Here is a 14,796-nt window from a genome sequence, read left to right on the forward strand (position 1 = left end):
GCCACAACTTTGGAAGTATGCTTGGGGTCATTGTCCATTTGGAAGACCCATTTGCGACAAAGCTTTAACTTCCTGACTGATGTCTTGAGATGTTGCTTCAATATATCCACATCATTTTCCATCCTCATGATGCCATCTATTTTGTGAAGTGCACCAGACCCTCCTGCAGCAAAGCACCCCCACAACATGATGCTGCCACACCCGTGCTTCACGGTTGAGATGGTGTTCTTCGACTTGCAAGCCTCCCCCTTTTTTCTCCAAACATAAGGATGGTCATTATGGCCAAACAGTTCTATTTTTGTTTCATCAGACCAGAGGACATTTCTCCAAAAAGTACGGTATTTTTCTCCATGTGCAGTTGCAAACCGTAGTCTGGCTTTTTTAATGGCGGTTTTGGAGCAGTGGCTTCCTTGCTGAGCGGCCTTTCAGGTTATGTCGATATAGGACTCGTTTTATTGTGGATATAGATACTTTTGTATCTGTTTCCTCCAGCATCTTCACAAGGTCCTTTGCTGTTGTTCTGGGATTGATTCGCACTTTTCGCACCCAAGTACGTTCATCTCTAGGAGACAGAACCTTACTAAGCGGTATGATGGCTGCGTGGTCCAATGGTGTTTATACTTGCATACTATTGTTTGTACAGACGAACGAAATTGCTCCCAAGCATGAACCAGACTTGTGGAGGTCTACAATTTCTTTCCTGAGGTTTTGGCTGATTTCTTTAGATTTTCCCATGATGTCAAGCAGAGGCACTGAGTTTGAGGATAGGCCTTGAAATACATCCACAGGTACACCTCCAATTGACTCAAATGATGTCAATTAGCCTATCAGAAGCTTCTAAAGCCATGACATCATTATCTGCAATTTTCCAAGCTGTTTAAAGGCACAGTCAACGTAGTGTATGTAAACTTCTGACCCACTGGAATTGTGACACAGTGAATTATAAGTGAAATAATATGTTTGTAAACTATTTTTGGAAAAATGACTTGTGTCATGCACGAAGTAGATGTCCTAACCGACTTGCCAAAACTATAGTTTGTTAACAAGAAATCTGTGGAGTGGTTGAAAAATGAGTTTTAATGACTCCAACCTAAGTGTATGTAAACTTCCGACTTCAACTGTATATCCATTGTCTAATGTATATGACATATTTTTTTATTTTATTTTTAACCTCTGAGCAGTTATCAGTGCTGCGTGGGGAGAGCGCCACAGCGAAGACACTGAAGTTTACTGTCCTGTTACTGGAGAAGGACAAGGCGCGGCTACAGGAGCATGTTCAGAGCCTGGAGAAGAGCCTTTCAGGAGGACAGGATACTGTTACCAGCTCCTCAGGTATGACTGGGTAGTTGAAGCTTAACTCATGTCTACAGATTGAACTTCACTGTCACTGAATGCTTTATATGCATGTTTTCCCTTCAGGTGACGCAGCTCTGAATCAACTAAGGGAGAACAAGGAGACTGCAGAAAGCCAGGTATACATTCCTTTTATAATGGACCAATTTAGAAAAAACGGGTGAATAAGAGACCGCTTGGGTATGTCATTCAGTGGGTTATTTATTGATATGTACAGTGTTTCATTGTGTGTTTGGCAAGATTGTGTAAGAAGTACCTAACCTAAGTCGTACTTGTGCATTAATTTAAGATATGTTTCCATACTATTGCCATATGACATGCTGTGGTTGCTTAGCATACTACGACAATGGCAACTTTCATACTATCAGTGTTATGGAAATTCCCTCTAAATTAATGCAATTTTGCTCATGTCAATGTCTGCAAAGTCCATGACTGGCAGTGTACAGAATTTATTTCAACTCACAGGAGAACCTCTGACAATTGATTTAGGAAGCTGTTTTATCACAGGTGTGCTGAGATGCCTCAAACAGCTTTAACCAAAAACAATAATGAGCTTGGAAGTTGCTTACCATGTAGACCTGTCTTTATCCCTTAACTTACTGTCACAGGCTTTGAATAGGTTTGTCAGAGGTTGTACAGTGATGAAGCTGTAATGCTTGCCTACCCACTATTATCTCTTAGGTTGTTTTAGTATTTTTACAGCTGTCAGTGATGACTTGAATCTATTGTCTGCCATTAGGTGGGTCCTAATTTTGATCTGTTTTGTCTCCTCCATCTCCACTTCCTCATTTACCTCCTTCCTCCTCTGTCACTGATGTTGGCCATGCTACCCGGAAATCAGGCAGCGGTTTGTTACTGTTTTTCATCAGCTCCACTCATGCATGTCTATTTGTCTGTAGATTTCCCCTCGGTTCCTGTTCTGTCTGTGCTGTTCTATGTTCTGAAAAATAATTCCTGAACGTTCCTGTTGATTTACATTTCTGGTCGTCTCCTAAAGGCGTCCCATTCGAAACAGTTTCAAGCCTCAATTCGTCAGGGCATGGACTCGAGTTGTCAAGTGTTCCACAGGGATACTGGCCCATGTTGACTCGAATGCTTCCCACAGTTGTCAAGTTGGCCAGATGTCCTTTGGGTATTGGACCATTCTTGATACACAAAGGGAACTGTTGAGCGTGAGAAACCCAGCAGCTTTACAGTTCTTGACACACTCAAACCTGTGCACCTGGCACCTACTACCATACCCTGTTCAAAGGCACTTAAATATTTTCTTTCCTAGTTGAATGACACATGCACAATCCATGTTTTAATTGTCCTTTACCCGTACCGTAAAAAATCCTTCTTTACCCGTCTCCTATCTTTCATCTACACTGTTTTGAAGTGGATTTAACAGATGACATTAATAAGGGATCATAGCTTTCACCTGGATTCACCTGGTCATTGTGTGTCATGGTGTTAAAGGAATTTAATTCCTATGTTTATCAACCAATTCAATTAAAACACTCTGCCCATAAATAAGAATTTGTAGGATAATTATCAGCATTAAATGGACAGAAACCAGTCTTAAAATCAATCAATCAATAGCGTTTATTCTCGAGAGTACTGAATCATAGTACAATTTACATCAGGTTATATAATAAAGATGATGTCATAGGTTTTAATGTCCATCCTCCTCTAGAATACAATGGCAATACAGTTCGAGTTCTCATTACTGTCTGCCACCTGTTAAACTATCTGCAACCAACCCAAGGTCTTTCCCCTCCCTGTGTAGAGACATCATTCTAGCCTGTCTGAAGATAAACCCATTCTTTCTAACAAGGAACACATAACATTCAACATTATGATTATAATAAGATTCATTCTTACAGTAATATAGTAGTATTCTGTTTGGTTATAATTCTAAGTCAAATGTATACATATTTTAGTCATTAAACACAAAAATCCCGTAACACATGGAAAGAGCAGGTGTTTTGTACACTCCAGTGTATGTTATGACAACATTTTGTGACATTTTTGTTTGTTTTGGTCTTCGGCAAAGAGTTTTTTTTTGCTGTTTGTGTTATTTTCTTGAGGAAAGCAGAAGTTCTGAAGCCGACGTATATGCCCCTTCGTTGGTGATTGGTCAACATTAGGCATTCTTTAATTGTTTGTTTTCATTCAACGAGAGACTACTCGTTTCTATGCAAATGTTTTCACTTGAGAAATACTGCACCAAACATCTAAGTTGGATGTAAAATTGCGCGACTAAAACCTCTGCAAAAACTTCAAAGGATTTATTTACAATAGCTTTCAGGGGTTACATTCTTTTCTCATATCCTATTCATAAAGGACATTTATCAGAGTATGCTTTCCAGCAAATTGACATGCCTTGATGCCACAATTTCTCATGGTGGATGATCCAGAGTTGTACTGTTCAGTGTCGCCCTCATTACCCTTTCCCATGCTCAAGCCAGGATGTGGGGTTTGTTTTCACAACATAGGAACTGGCCAAGCACATTGGTGAAGGTTGTGGTTCACTGTTCTTGTAGCATGGTGGGTTGGGGAAAGGGGTGAATTTACTAACTGCTTGTGTGATATTGGCACTCAATGAGATGTGGATAAAGTTGGATGACCTGTTGTTCATGTGTCCAATAGTTGTAAGTTACATGTCACATTTATTTTTTACTGAACTGTGGCAATGTCTGTGATATCCCGTCTTGTCTGGGACAGATTGAGTTCCTGAACTCGGTTATCGTGGACCTGCAGAAGAAGAATGAGGAACTTACAGGCAAGCTGGAGAAGATGGCAGAGGCTGCCCTCAATGGGAATAATGCAAGCGAGCTTGACAACTATGACGGGTCAGCCTTCTCCGATGCTCTTAAACTGTAACCCTGAGTCAGACAAGTTAAAGCCCAAACTAACCTCATGCTTTTTTTTTTGGTTAATTTCATGAAGCTAGTTCAGAGCATGAAGCATTATTTCTATCTTAACATTTCATCAGTCTTAGTTTGTCCCCTCCCCTGTAAAGTACTTTTCCATTTGTCTAGTTTAATGTACATGCTGACACCCTGACCCTGTATGTCTCCCACCATCTTCTCAGCGGTTTTAACAAAGGCCCTTCAAAAAAGAAGGTCCCACCAAGGCTCTTCTGTGACATCTGTGACTGCTTCGACCTCCATGATACAGAAGACTGTCCCACTCAGATGCAGATGCCGGACTCCCCACCCCACACCACCTACCACGGCAGTAAGGATGAGGAGAGAGCTTATTGTGACATCTGTGAGGCCTTTGGCCACTGGACTGACTCCTGTAACGACGACCAGACCTTCTAATCTAAAGCCTTCGAGAACCATCTTTGGCACAATCTCAACTTTTGCACATGAATCAAATTCACATGGAGTTCTCTACTGTATGGGTTTGTCCACATGTTTGTTTGTGGAGAAAGTCCCTTACTCAAGCCCCTAAGCGCTCTTATGGGAGAATGTTTTCTCAAAACAATAAACGTAATTATCCCTACCCACACTATGTTCACATCATTGACTGGTAAAAGGTGCAGGAGTGCATATGTATTGTGATAAAAGGTTTTAATTGGGAATTGTAAAGGACTTGTGTTGAAATAAAATCCACGGTTTGTTTGCTATCCTCTTCAGTGTGCATAAGATGAGAGGCTATAGTTTATTTTTTTAAGCTTGAGCATACTTTATACTTTGAAAAAGGTTGCCTTGTCGGTGTGATAATTGTGTGGTGGAAAGGTATGCAGAGGGGCATGGCTGGCTCCTGCTGACTGGAAGTGTTGGAACAGTGAAACCCAACGCTGGTTGACTTTCAGTAAAAAAGACCTAACCTCGGCAGAATGGGACAGTGGGATCGTGGTCAAGGTTGAAACCGCTAAACAAACCTAAAGGACTGCACACACTCTATTTCTCCTCAGTTTAAAATCCTTGGTTCTTTTTTAAGTGGCCTTGACAAGAACATTGCTTAATTAAATAATTTAAGAGAATAAAATATTGTAAACAGATGGTATAATGCTTATGAATTTCTGTACCTAACTTTTTGAATGTTGAATATCTGTACAAAATAAATTTAATTTATGGATGAATTAAAGTTTTTTGCAGGAGCTCATGTGAAAGGACCTTACTTTTGACCATTCATAAGGATAATTTCTCTATGAAAGGAATGCTTATTTTACAGTAGCGAGACCGACAAGTACAGAAAGATACACACAACACCTGATGCCTCATATCCTTAATCTAAAGCACTTCAGCTTTGTGTCCTGCAGTAGAGACCACATTGTCCACATCTCAGTGGGATTCAGTTTGTGATTTTGATCAAATCAAATTTATTTATATAGCCCTTCTTACATCAGCTGATATCTCAAAGTGCTGTACAGAAACCCAGCCTAAAACCCCAAACAGCAAGCAATGCAGGTGTAGAAGCGGGGTGGCATTTCTTTGTGGGGCCGCACAGCCCTCCATGCCCTCCATGTGCTCGCCAGAGGTAGCCTGACTGCCATTAGGTACCGAGATGAGATCCTCAGACCCCTTGTGAGACCATATGCTGACACATGCACATTTGTGGCCTGCTGGAGGTCATTTTGCAGGGCTCTGGCAGTGCTCCTCCTTGCACAAAGGCGGAGGTAGCGGTCCTGCTGCTGGGTTGTTGCCCTCCTACGGCCTCCTCCACGTCTCCTGATGTACTGGCCTGTCTCCTGGTAGCGCCTCCATGCTCTGGACACTACGCTGACAGACACAGCAAACCTTCTTGCCACAGCTCGCATTGATGTGCCATCCTGGATGAGCTGTACTACCTGAGCCACTTGTGTGGGTTGTAGACTCCGTTTCATGCTACCACTAGAGTGAAAGCACCGCCAGCATTCAAAAGTGACCAAAACATCAGCCAGGAAGCATAGGAACTGAGAAGTGGTCTGTGGTCACCACCTGCAGAACCACTCCTTTATTGGGGGTGTCTTGCTAATTGCCTATAATTTCCACCTTTTGTCTATTCCATTTGCACAACAGCATGTGAAATTTATTGTCAATCAGTGTTGCTTCCTAAGTGGACAGTTTGATTTCACAGAAGTGTGATTGACTTGGAGTTACATTGTGTTGTTTAAGTGTTCCCTTTATTTTTTTGAGCAGTGTATATAGTGGTCCTAAAACAGAACCTTGAGGAACACCGACATTTACAGTTGATTTGTCAGAGGACAAACCATCCACAGAGACAAACTGATATCTTTCCGACAGATAAGATCTAAACCAGGCCAGAACTTGTCCGTGTAGACCAATTTCGGTTTCCAATCTCTCCAAAAGAATGTGGTGATCGATGGTATCAAAAGCAGCACTACGGTCTAGGAGCACGAAGACAGATGCAGAGCCTCGGTCTGACGCCATTAAAAGGTAATTTACCACCTTCACAAGTGCAGTCTCAGTGCTATGATGGGGTCTAAAACCAGACTGAAGCATTTCGTATACATTGTTTGTCTTCAGGAAGGCAGTGAGTTGCAACAGCTTTTTCTAAAATATTTGAGAGGAATGGGAGATTCGATATAGACTGATAGTTTTCTATATTTTCTGGGTCAAGATTTGGCTTTTTCAAGAGAGGCTTTATTACTATTCATTTTATTATTATTTACTTTTTAGTGGGGTGGCAGCGTAGCTGACAAGGTACAAATCTGTCGTTCTGCCCCTGAACAAGGCAGTTAACCCACTGTTCCTAGGCCGTCATTGAAAATAAGAATTTGTTCTTAACTGACTTGCCTAGGTAAAGAAAATAAAAACTTCCGCTTTTAGTGAGTTTGGTACACATCCGGTGGATAGAGAGCCGTTTATTATGTTCAACATAGGAGGGCCAAGCACAGGAAGCAGCTCTTTCAGTAGTTTAGTTGGAATAGGGTCCCTTATGCAGCTTGAAGGTTTAGAGGCCATGATTATTTTCATCATTGTGTCAAGAGATATAGTACTAAAACACTTGAGTGTCTCCCTTGATCCTAGATCCTGGCAGAGTTGTGCAGACTCGGGACAACTGAGCTTTGGAGGAATACTCAGATTTAAAGAGGAGTCCGTAATTTGCTTTCTAATGATCATGATCTTTTCCTCAAAGAAGTTCATGAATTTATGACTGCTGAAGTGAAAGCCATCCTCTCTTGGGGAATGCTGCTTTTTAGTTAGCTTTGCGACAGTATAAAAAATAAATTTTGGATTGCTCTTGTTTTCCTCAATTAAGTTGGAAAAATTGGATGATCGAGCAACAGTGAGGGCTCTTCGATACTGCACGGTACTGTCTTTCCAAGCTAGTCGGAAGACTTCCAGTTTAGTGTGGCGCCATTTCCGTTCCAATTTTCTGGAAGCTTGCTTCAGAGCTCGGGTATTTTCTGTATACCAGGGAGCTAGTTTCTTATGACAAATGTTTTTTGTTTTTAGTGGTGCGACTGCATCTAGGGTATTGCGCAAGGTTAAATTGAGTTCCTCAGTTAGGTGGTTAACTGATTTTTGTCCTCTGACGTCCTTGGGTAGGCAGAGGGAGTCTGGAAGGGCATCAAGGAATCTTTGGGTTGTCTGAGAATTTATAGCACGACTTTTGATGATCCTTGGTTGGGGTCTGAGCAGATTATTTGTTGCAATTGCAAAGTAATAAAATGGTGGTCCGATAGTCCAGGATTATGAGGAAAAACATTAAGATCCACAACATTTATTCCATGGGACAAAACTAGGTCCAGAGTATGACTGTGGCAGTGAGTAGGTCCGGAGACATGTCGGACAAAACCCACTGAGTCGATGATGGCTCCGAAAGCCTTATGGAGTGGGTCTGTGAACTTTTGCATGTGAATATTAATGTCACCAAAAAGTAGAATATTATCTGCTATGACTACAAGGTCTGATAGGAATTCAGGGAACTCAGTGAGGAATGCTGTATATGGCCCAGAAGGCCTGTAAGCAGTAGCTATAAAAAGGGATTGAGTAGGCTGCATAGATTTCATGACTAGAAGCTCAAAAGACGAAAACGTTGTTTGTTTTTTTGTAAATTGAAAGTTGCTATCGTAAATGTTAGCAACACCTCCGCCTTTGCGGGATGCGCGGGCGATATGGTCACTAGTGTAACCAGGAGGTGAGGCCTCATTTAACACAGTAAATTCATCAGGCTTAAGCCATGTTTCAGTCAGGCCAATCACATCAAGATTATGATCAGTGATTAGTTCATTGACTATAACTGCCTTGGAAGTGAGGGATCTAACATTAAGTAGCCCTATTTTGAGATGTGAGGTATCACAATCTCTTTCAGTAATGGCAGGAATGGAGGAGGTCTTTTTTCCAGTGTGATTGCTAAGGCGAACACCGCCATGTTTAGTTTTGCCCAACCTAGGTTGAGGCACAAACACGGTCTCAATGGTGATAGCTGAGCTGACTACACTGACTGTGCTAGTGGCAGACTCCACTAAGCTGGCAGGCTGGCTAACAGCCTGCTGCCTGGCCTGCAACCTATTTCATTGTGGAGCTAGGGGAGTTAGAGCCCTGTCTATGTTCGTAGATAAGATGAGAGCACCCCTCCAGCTAGGATGGAGTCCGTCACTCCTCAACAGGCCAGGCTTGGTCCTGTTTGTGGGTGAGTCCCAGAAAGAGGGCCAATTATCTACAAATTCTATCTTTTGGGAGGGGCAGAAAGCAGTTTTCAACCATCGATTGAATTGTGAGACTCTGCTGTAGAGCTCATCACTCCCCCTAACTGGGAGGGGGCCAGAGACAATTACTCGATCCCGACACATCTTTCTAGCTGATTTACACGCTGAAGCTATGTTGTGCTTGGTGACCTCTGACTGTTTCATCCTAACATCGTTGGTGCCGACGTGGATAACTCTCTACACTCGCCAGTTTTAGCTTTAGCCAGCACCATCTTCAGATTAGCTTTAACGTCGGTAGCCCTGCCCCCTGGTAAACAGTGTATGATCGCTGGATGATTCATTTTAAGTCTAATACTGCGGGTAATGGAGTCGCCAATGACTAGGGTTTTCAATTTGTCAGAGCTAATGGTGGGAAGCTTCGGCGTCTCAGACCCCGTAACGGGAGGAGTAGAGACCAGAGAAGGCTCGGCCTCTGACTCCGAATCGCTGCTTAATGGGGAGAACTGGTTGAAAGTTTCTGTCGGCTGAATGAGCAACACCGGTTGAGCATTCCTACAGCATTTCCCTCCAGAAGCCATGAGAAAGTTGTCCGGCTGCGGGGACTGTGCGAGCGGATTTATACTACTATCTGTACTTACTGGTGGCACAGACGCTGTTTCATCCTTTCCTACACTGAAATTACCCTTGCCTAACGATTGCGTCTGAAGCTGGGCTAGCAGCACAGCTATCCTCGCCGTAAGGCGATCGTTCTCCTGTATATTATGAGTACAGCGACTGCAATAAGAAGGCATCATATTAATGTTACTACTTAGCTTCGGCTGGTGGCGGTCCTGACGAACCCAGTGGCGGTTCTAGACCATTTCAACTGGGGGGGGCCAAGCTGGGGCCAGTTGTACTGTTAGAGGGGCCAGTTACATTAGATGTTATTGTTGTCATATCGTTTTCTTCACTGCATTGCAGGCATTAGCAGGCAAAAGACCATGTTAATTATCATCGTTGCCACTGTCTAATAACAGATGTAAAAAAAGAACGATAGCAAAAATTTGTTATGTAAAAATGATTTCATACTCCACATTTAGGGGGGCCACAAGGGGGTCCAAAATTGTTGTCACAGGGGCACTGGTCCCCCCGCCCCCCCCCCCCCCCAGAACCGCCACTGGACGAACCACGTCCAGATAAAGCGTCCAGAGCGAAAAAGTTGGGGGGACAAATTGCGTGAGGGATAAAAAGATATATATAAACGGTAATTAAAAAGTAAAAACCATAAAGTTGTCAGGTAGCAAAGTAAGGTTAGCAAAAAAACGCACAGCAGCACGTAAACATGATCTCCCTGTAAATGCAGGGGCTGAAATGTGACACCACCTGATGGAACCCAAAGGTCCTGAAGCCAGAGTGGTGTGTCAGCGTGACATTAATCTGCAGACACATGCCCACAAAGACATCATCAATGGGGAAGAGGTCAGTGCTGGACACTGCCACTACCAGGCTCAGCACAAACCATACAACTCTATGCACAAGGACTACTGTACTTTTAACAATTTCCACTGAGAATTTTACAAAAATGTTTGGTAACAGAATGTACTGTCATTCTGTTACCAAACTTTGGATCTGCACTGTTCTTCAAGTAGATGTGTTTTTGTAAAGTTTGTTGAAATTGTTAAAAGTATGGTTTGTTTAACTTTGCAATCACTGATTTTTGTTCATTATGTATCTTAAAACAAAAATTTGGAGTCTGCTAATTAGTTAATTAAATGTTTACCGTGACTATCCGTATTGACCCTATCTTGCACTGACTGCACACTCACAAGACTATATATACACACTATATACAGTACCAGTCAAAGGTTTAAACACACCTACTCATTCAAGGGTTTTTCTCTATTTTCACAATTTTCTACATTGTAGAATAATAGTGAAGGCATCAAAACTATGAAATAACAAATGGAATCTTGTAGTAACCAAAAAAGTGTTAAATCAAAATATATGTTATATTTGAGATTCTTCAAAGTAACCACCCTTGCCTTGATGACAGCTTTGCACACGCTTGGCATTCTCTCAACCGCCTTCACCTGGAATGCTTTTCCAACAGTCTTGAAGGAGTTCCCACATATGCTGGGCACTTGTTGGCTGCTTTTCCTTCACTATGAGGTCCAACTCATCCCAAACCATCTCAATTGGGTTGAGGTTGGGTGATTGTGGAGGATGGGTCATCTGATGGTCAAATACCCCTTACACGGCCTGGAGGTATGTTGGGTCATTGTCCTGTTGAAAAACAAATGATAGTCCCACTAAGCCCAAGTATCACTGCAGAATGCTGTGGTAGCCATGCTGGTTAAGTGTGCCTTGAATTCTAAATAAATCACAGACATTGTCACCAGAAAAGCACCCCCACACCACCTCCTCCATGCATCACGGTGGGATCCACACATGCGGAGATCATCCGTTCACCTACACTGCATCCCACAAAGACACGGTGGTTGGAACCAAAAATTTCTAATTTCGAATCATCGGACCAAAGGACAGATTTCCACCGGTCTAATGTACGTTTCTCGTAAAAAAGAAAGAAAACCCCTTGAATGAGTAGGTGTGTCCAAACCTTTGACTGGTACTGTAAGTATTCACATCCCTGAGTCAATACTTTGTAGAAGCACCTTTGGCATTGATTACAGCTGTCAGTCTCTAAGAGGTATCCACACCTGAATTGTTCAACATTTGCCCATTATTCTTTTCAAAATTCTTCAAGCACTCTCAAATTGGTTGTTGATCATTGCTAGACAATCATTTTCAGGTCTTGCCATAGATTTTCAAGTAGATTTAATGCATAACTGCAAAACTGGCCACTCAGGAACATTCACTGTTTTCTTGGTAAGCAACTCCAGTGTAGATTTGGTCTTGTGTTTTAGGTTAAAGGTGAATTCATCTCCCAGTGTTTGGTGGAAAGCAGACTGAACCAGGTTTTTCTCTAGGATTTTGCCTGTGCTTAGCTCCATTCCATTTCTTTATTATCCTGAAAAACTCCCCAGTCCTAAACAATTACAAGCATACTCTTAACATGATGCAGCTACTGTACCACTATGCTTGAAAATATGGAGAGTGGTACTCAGTAATGTGTTGGATTGGATTTGCACCAAACACAACACTTTGTATTCAGGACAGAAAGTTAATTGCTTTGCCACATTATTTGCAGTATTACTTCCTTGTGCGTTGTTGCTGTACAGGCTTGCTTCTTTTCATCTGTCAATTAGGTTAGTATTGTGGAGTAACTACAATGTTGTTGATCCATCCTCAGTTTTCTCCTATCACTCTGTAACTGTTTTAAAGTCACCATTGACCGCATGGTGAACACCTGAGCGGTTTACTTCCTCTCGAGCAACTGATATAGGAAGGACGCCTGTATCTTTGTAGTGACTGGGTGTATTGATACACCATCCAAAGTGTAATTAATAACTTCACCATGCTCAAAGGGATATTCAATGTCTACTCTTTAAATGTTTTACCCATCTATCAATATGTGCCCTTCTTTGCGAGACATTGGAAAACCTCCCTGGTCTTTGTGGTTGTATCTGTGTTTGAAATTCACTGCTCGACTGAGGGACCTTACAGATAATTGTATGTGTGGAGTACAGAGATGAGGTAGTCATTCAAAAATCATGTTAAACACTAAATTGCACACAGAGTAAGTCCATGCAACATTTCATTTTTAAAATTTTAGTCATTTAGCAGATGCTCTTGTCCAGAGCGACTTACAGTTAGTGCATTCATCTTAAGATAGCTAGGTGGGTCAAAAACATGTCACTGTCACAGTAACTGACTTGTTAAGCTAATTTATACTCCTGAACTTATTTAGGCTTGAATACTTATTGACTCAAGACATTTCAGCTTTTCATTTGTAATTAACTTGTAAAATTTTTGAAAAAACGTAAATCCAGTTTGACATTATGGGGTATATTTTGTGTAGGCCAGTGACCAATTTAATCAATTTTAAATTCAGACTGTAACACAACAAAGTCTGTAAAAAGTCAAGTAGTGTAAAAACTTTCTGAAGGCACTGTATCTCCCCCAAATAACTAATACGCCTGCACATTGATCTGGTACTGGTACTCCCTGTATATTCTGTAGCTTCCTTCGTATTTTCTTCCTCGTGTTACAATTTTTTTTTAATCATATTTTTTTCACTCTGCATTGTTGGGAAGGGCTGTTTCACAAGCATTTCACGGTAAAGTCTACACCCGTTGTATTCAGCGCATGTGGTAAATAACATTTGATTTGAGTCAGTGTCACTCTTTTACTGTGAAATTGCTCGTATATGAAATAGGCCTACAATAGGCTTCAAGCGGCAAACTTATTTTGTCTCATACCAAAAGTATGCAGGTCACACATAATTGTGCCTCTGGGGTGCCAGATATGTTTGTGCTATCATGTCAGCTGTTTGGCATGACAAGGGGTGGCATGATGGCACAAACAGACTGGTGCCCAGTCTACCTCTGGGGCTTTCTCCACCACAGAATAATACACCATGTTTGTGGAGAATGTAATTCTGCATTCATAACCAAGTGGAATTGTGGTAATTACCAGTTGTGACATCGGATATACTTGTTTTCCACTTATGTTACAGCCTGAATTTAAAATTGATAACATTTAGATTTTGTGTCATGGATCTACACACAATACCTCATAATGTGAAAGTGGAATTATGTTTTCATAAATGTTTACAAATGAATAAAAAATGAAAATCTGAAATGTCTTTAGTCAATAAGTATTCAAACCTTTTCTTATGGCAAGCCTAAATAAGTTCAAGAATAAAAATTCCACCTCCAACATTGTTTTAGAGAATTTGGCAGTATGTCCAACCGGCTTCACAACCGCAGACCACATATATGGCGTCGTGTGGGCGAGCATGATAATGCACGGCCCCATGTCGCAAGGATCTGTACACAATTCCTGGTAGCTGAAAAATGTCCCAGTTCTTCCATGGCCTGCATACTCACCAGACATGTCAACCATTGAGCATGTTTTGGATGCTCTGGCTCGATGTGTATGTAACGGATGTGAAATGGCTAGCTAGTTAGCGGGTACGCGCTAATAGCGTTTCAATCGGTTACGTCACTTGCTCTGAGACTTGAAGTAGGGTTTTGTGGAGCGATGGGTAACGACGCTTCGTGGGTGACTGTTGTTGATGTGTGCAGAGGGTCCCTGGTTCGCGCGAGGGGACGTACTAAAGTTATACTGTTAGATTGATGCTGTTGACCCGGATCACTGGTTGCTGCGGAAAAGGAGGAGGTCGAAAGGGGGGTGAGTGTAACGGATGTGAAATGGCTAGCTAGTTAGCGGGTACGCGCTAATAGCGTTTCAATCGGTTCCAGTTCCCGCCAATATCCACCAACTTCCCACAGCCATTGAAGAGGAGTGGAACAATATTCCACAGGCCACAATCAAAAGCCTGATCAACTCTATGCCAAGGAGATGTGTCACGCTGCATGAGGCAAATGGTCACACCAGATACTGACTGGTTTTCTGATCCACGCCCCTACTTTTTTTTTTAAAGGTATTGGTGACCAACAGATTCATATCTGTATTCCCAGTCATGTGAAATCCATAGATTAGGGCCAAATGAATTTATTTAAATTGACTTATTTCCTTATATGAACTGTAACGCAGTAAAATCGTTTAAATTGTTACATGTTGCATTTAGATTTGTGTTCAGTATACAAACAGATAACAGCCACCTTTTCAACCACATACAGTACATTCTATCACATTTTGCATGACTGCTGAAAAACAGGTGCCACCCACAAGGAAGTGGTGAGGTGCACAAATTTACATGCCTCTTCAGAGTGCAAAGTTGAGAGGCT

General features: G+C 41.9%; 1 protein-coding gene across 2 annotated transcripts in view; it reads left to right on the plus strand.

Moving 5' to 3' along the window:
- The window catches only part of clip1a (CAP-GLY domain containing linker protein 1a), a 51,159-nt gene extending 45,713 nt beyond the window's left edge, over positions 1 to 5,446 (plus strand). The window contains exons 22-26 of one of the 2 annotated variants that reach the window (XM_071353067.1): positions 1,182 to 1,332; positions 1,420 to 1,472; positions 2,195 to 2,200; positions 4,060 to 4,187; positions 4,430 to 5,446. In XM_071353067.1, the coding sequence (XP_071209168.1) occupies positions 1,182 to 1,332; positions 1,420 to 1,472; positions 2,195 to 2,200; positions 4,060 to 4,187; positions 4,430 to 4,661 (570 nt within the window). In that variant the 3' untranslated portion in view covers positions 4,662 to 5,446. The remainder of the gene's footprint in view (positions 1 to 1,181; positions 1,333 to 1,419; positions 1,473 to 2,194; positions 2,201 to 4,059; positions 4,188 to 4,429) is intronic. The other variant, XM_071353068.1, reaches the window with a different exon arrangement.
- The last annotated feature ends 9,350 nt before the right edge of the window (positions 5,447 to 14,796 follow it).

This window comes from Salvelinus alpinus, chromosome 19, assembly GCF_045679555.1.
Source record: "Salvelinus alpinus chromosome 19, SLU_Salpinus.1, whole genome shotgun sequence".
Classification (NCBI taxonomy): domain Eukaryota; kingdom Metazoa; phylum Chordata; class Actinopteri; order Salmoniformes; family Salmonidae; genus Salvelinus; species Salvelinus alpinus.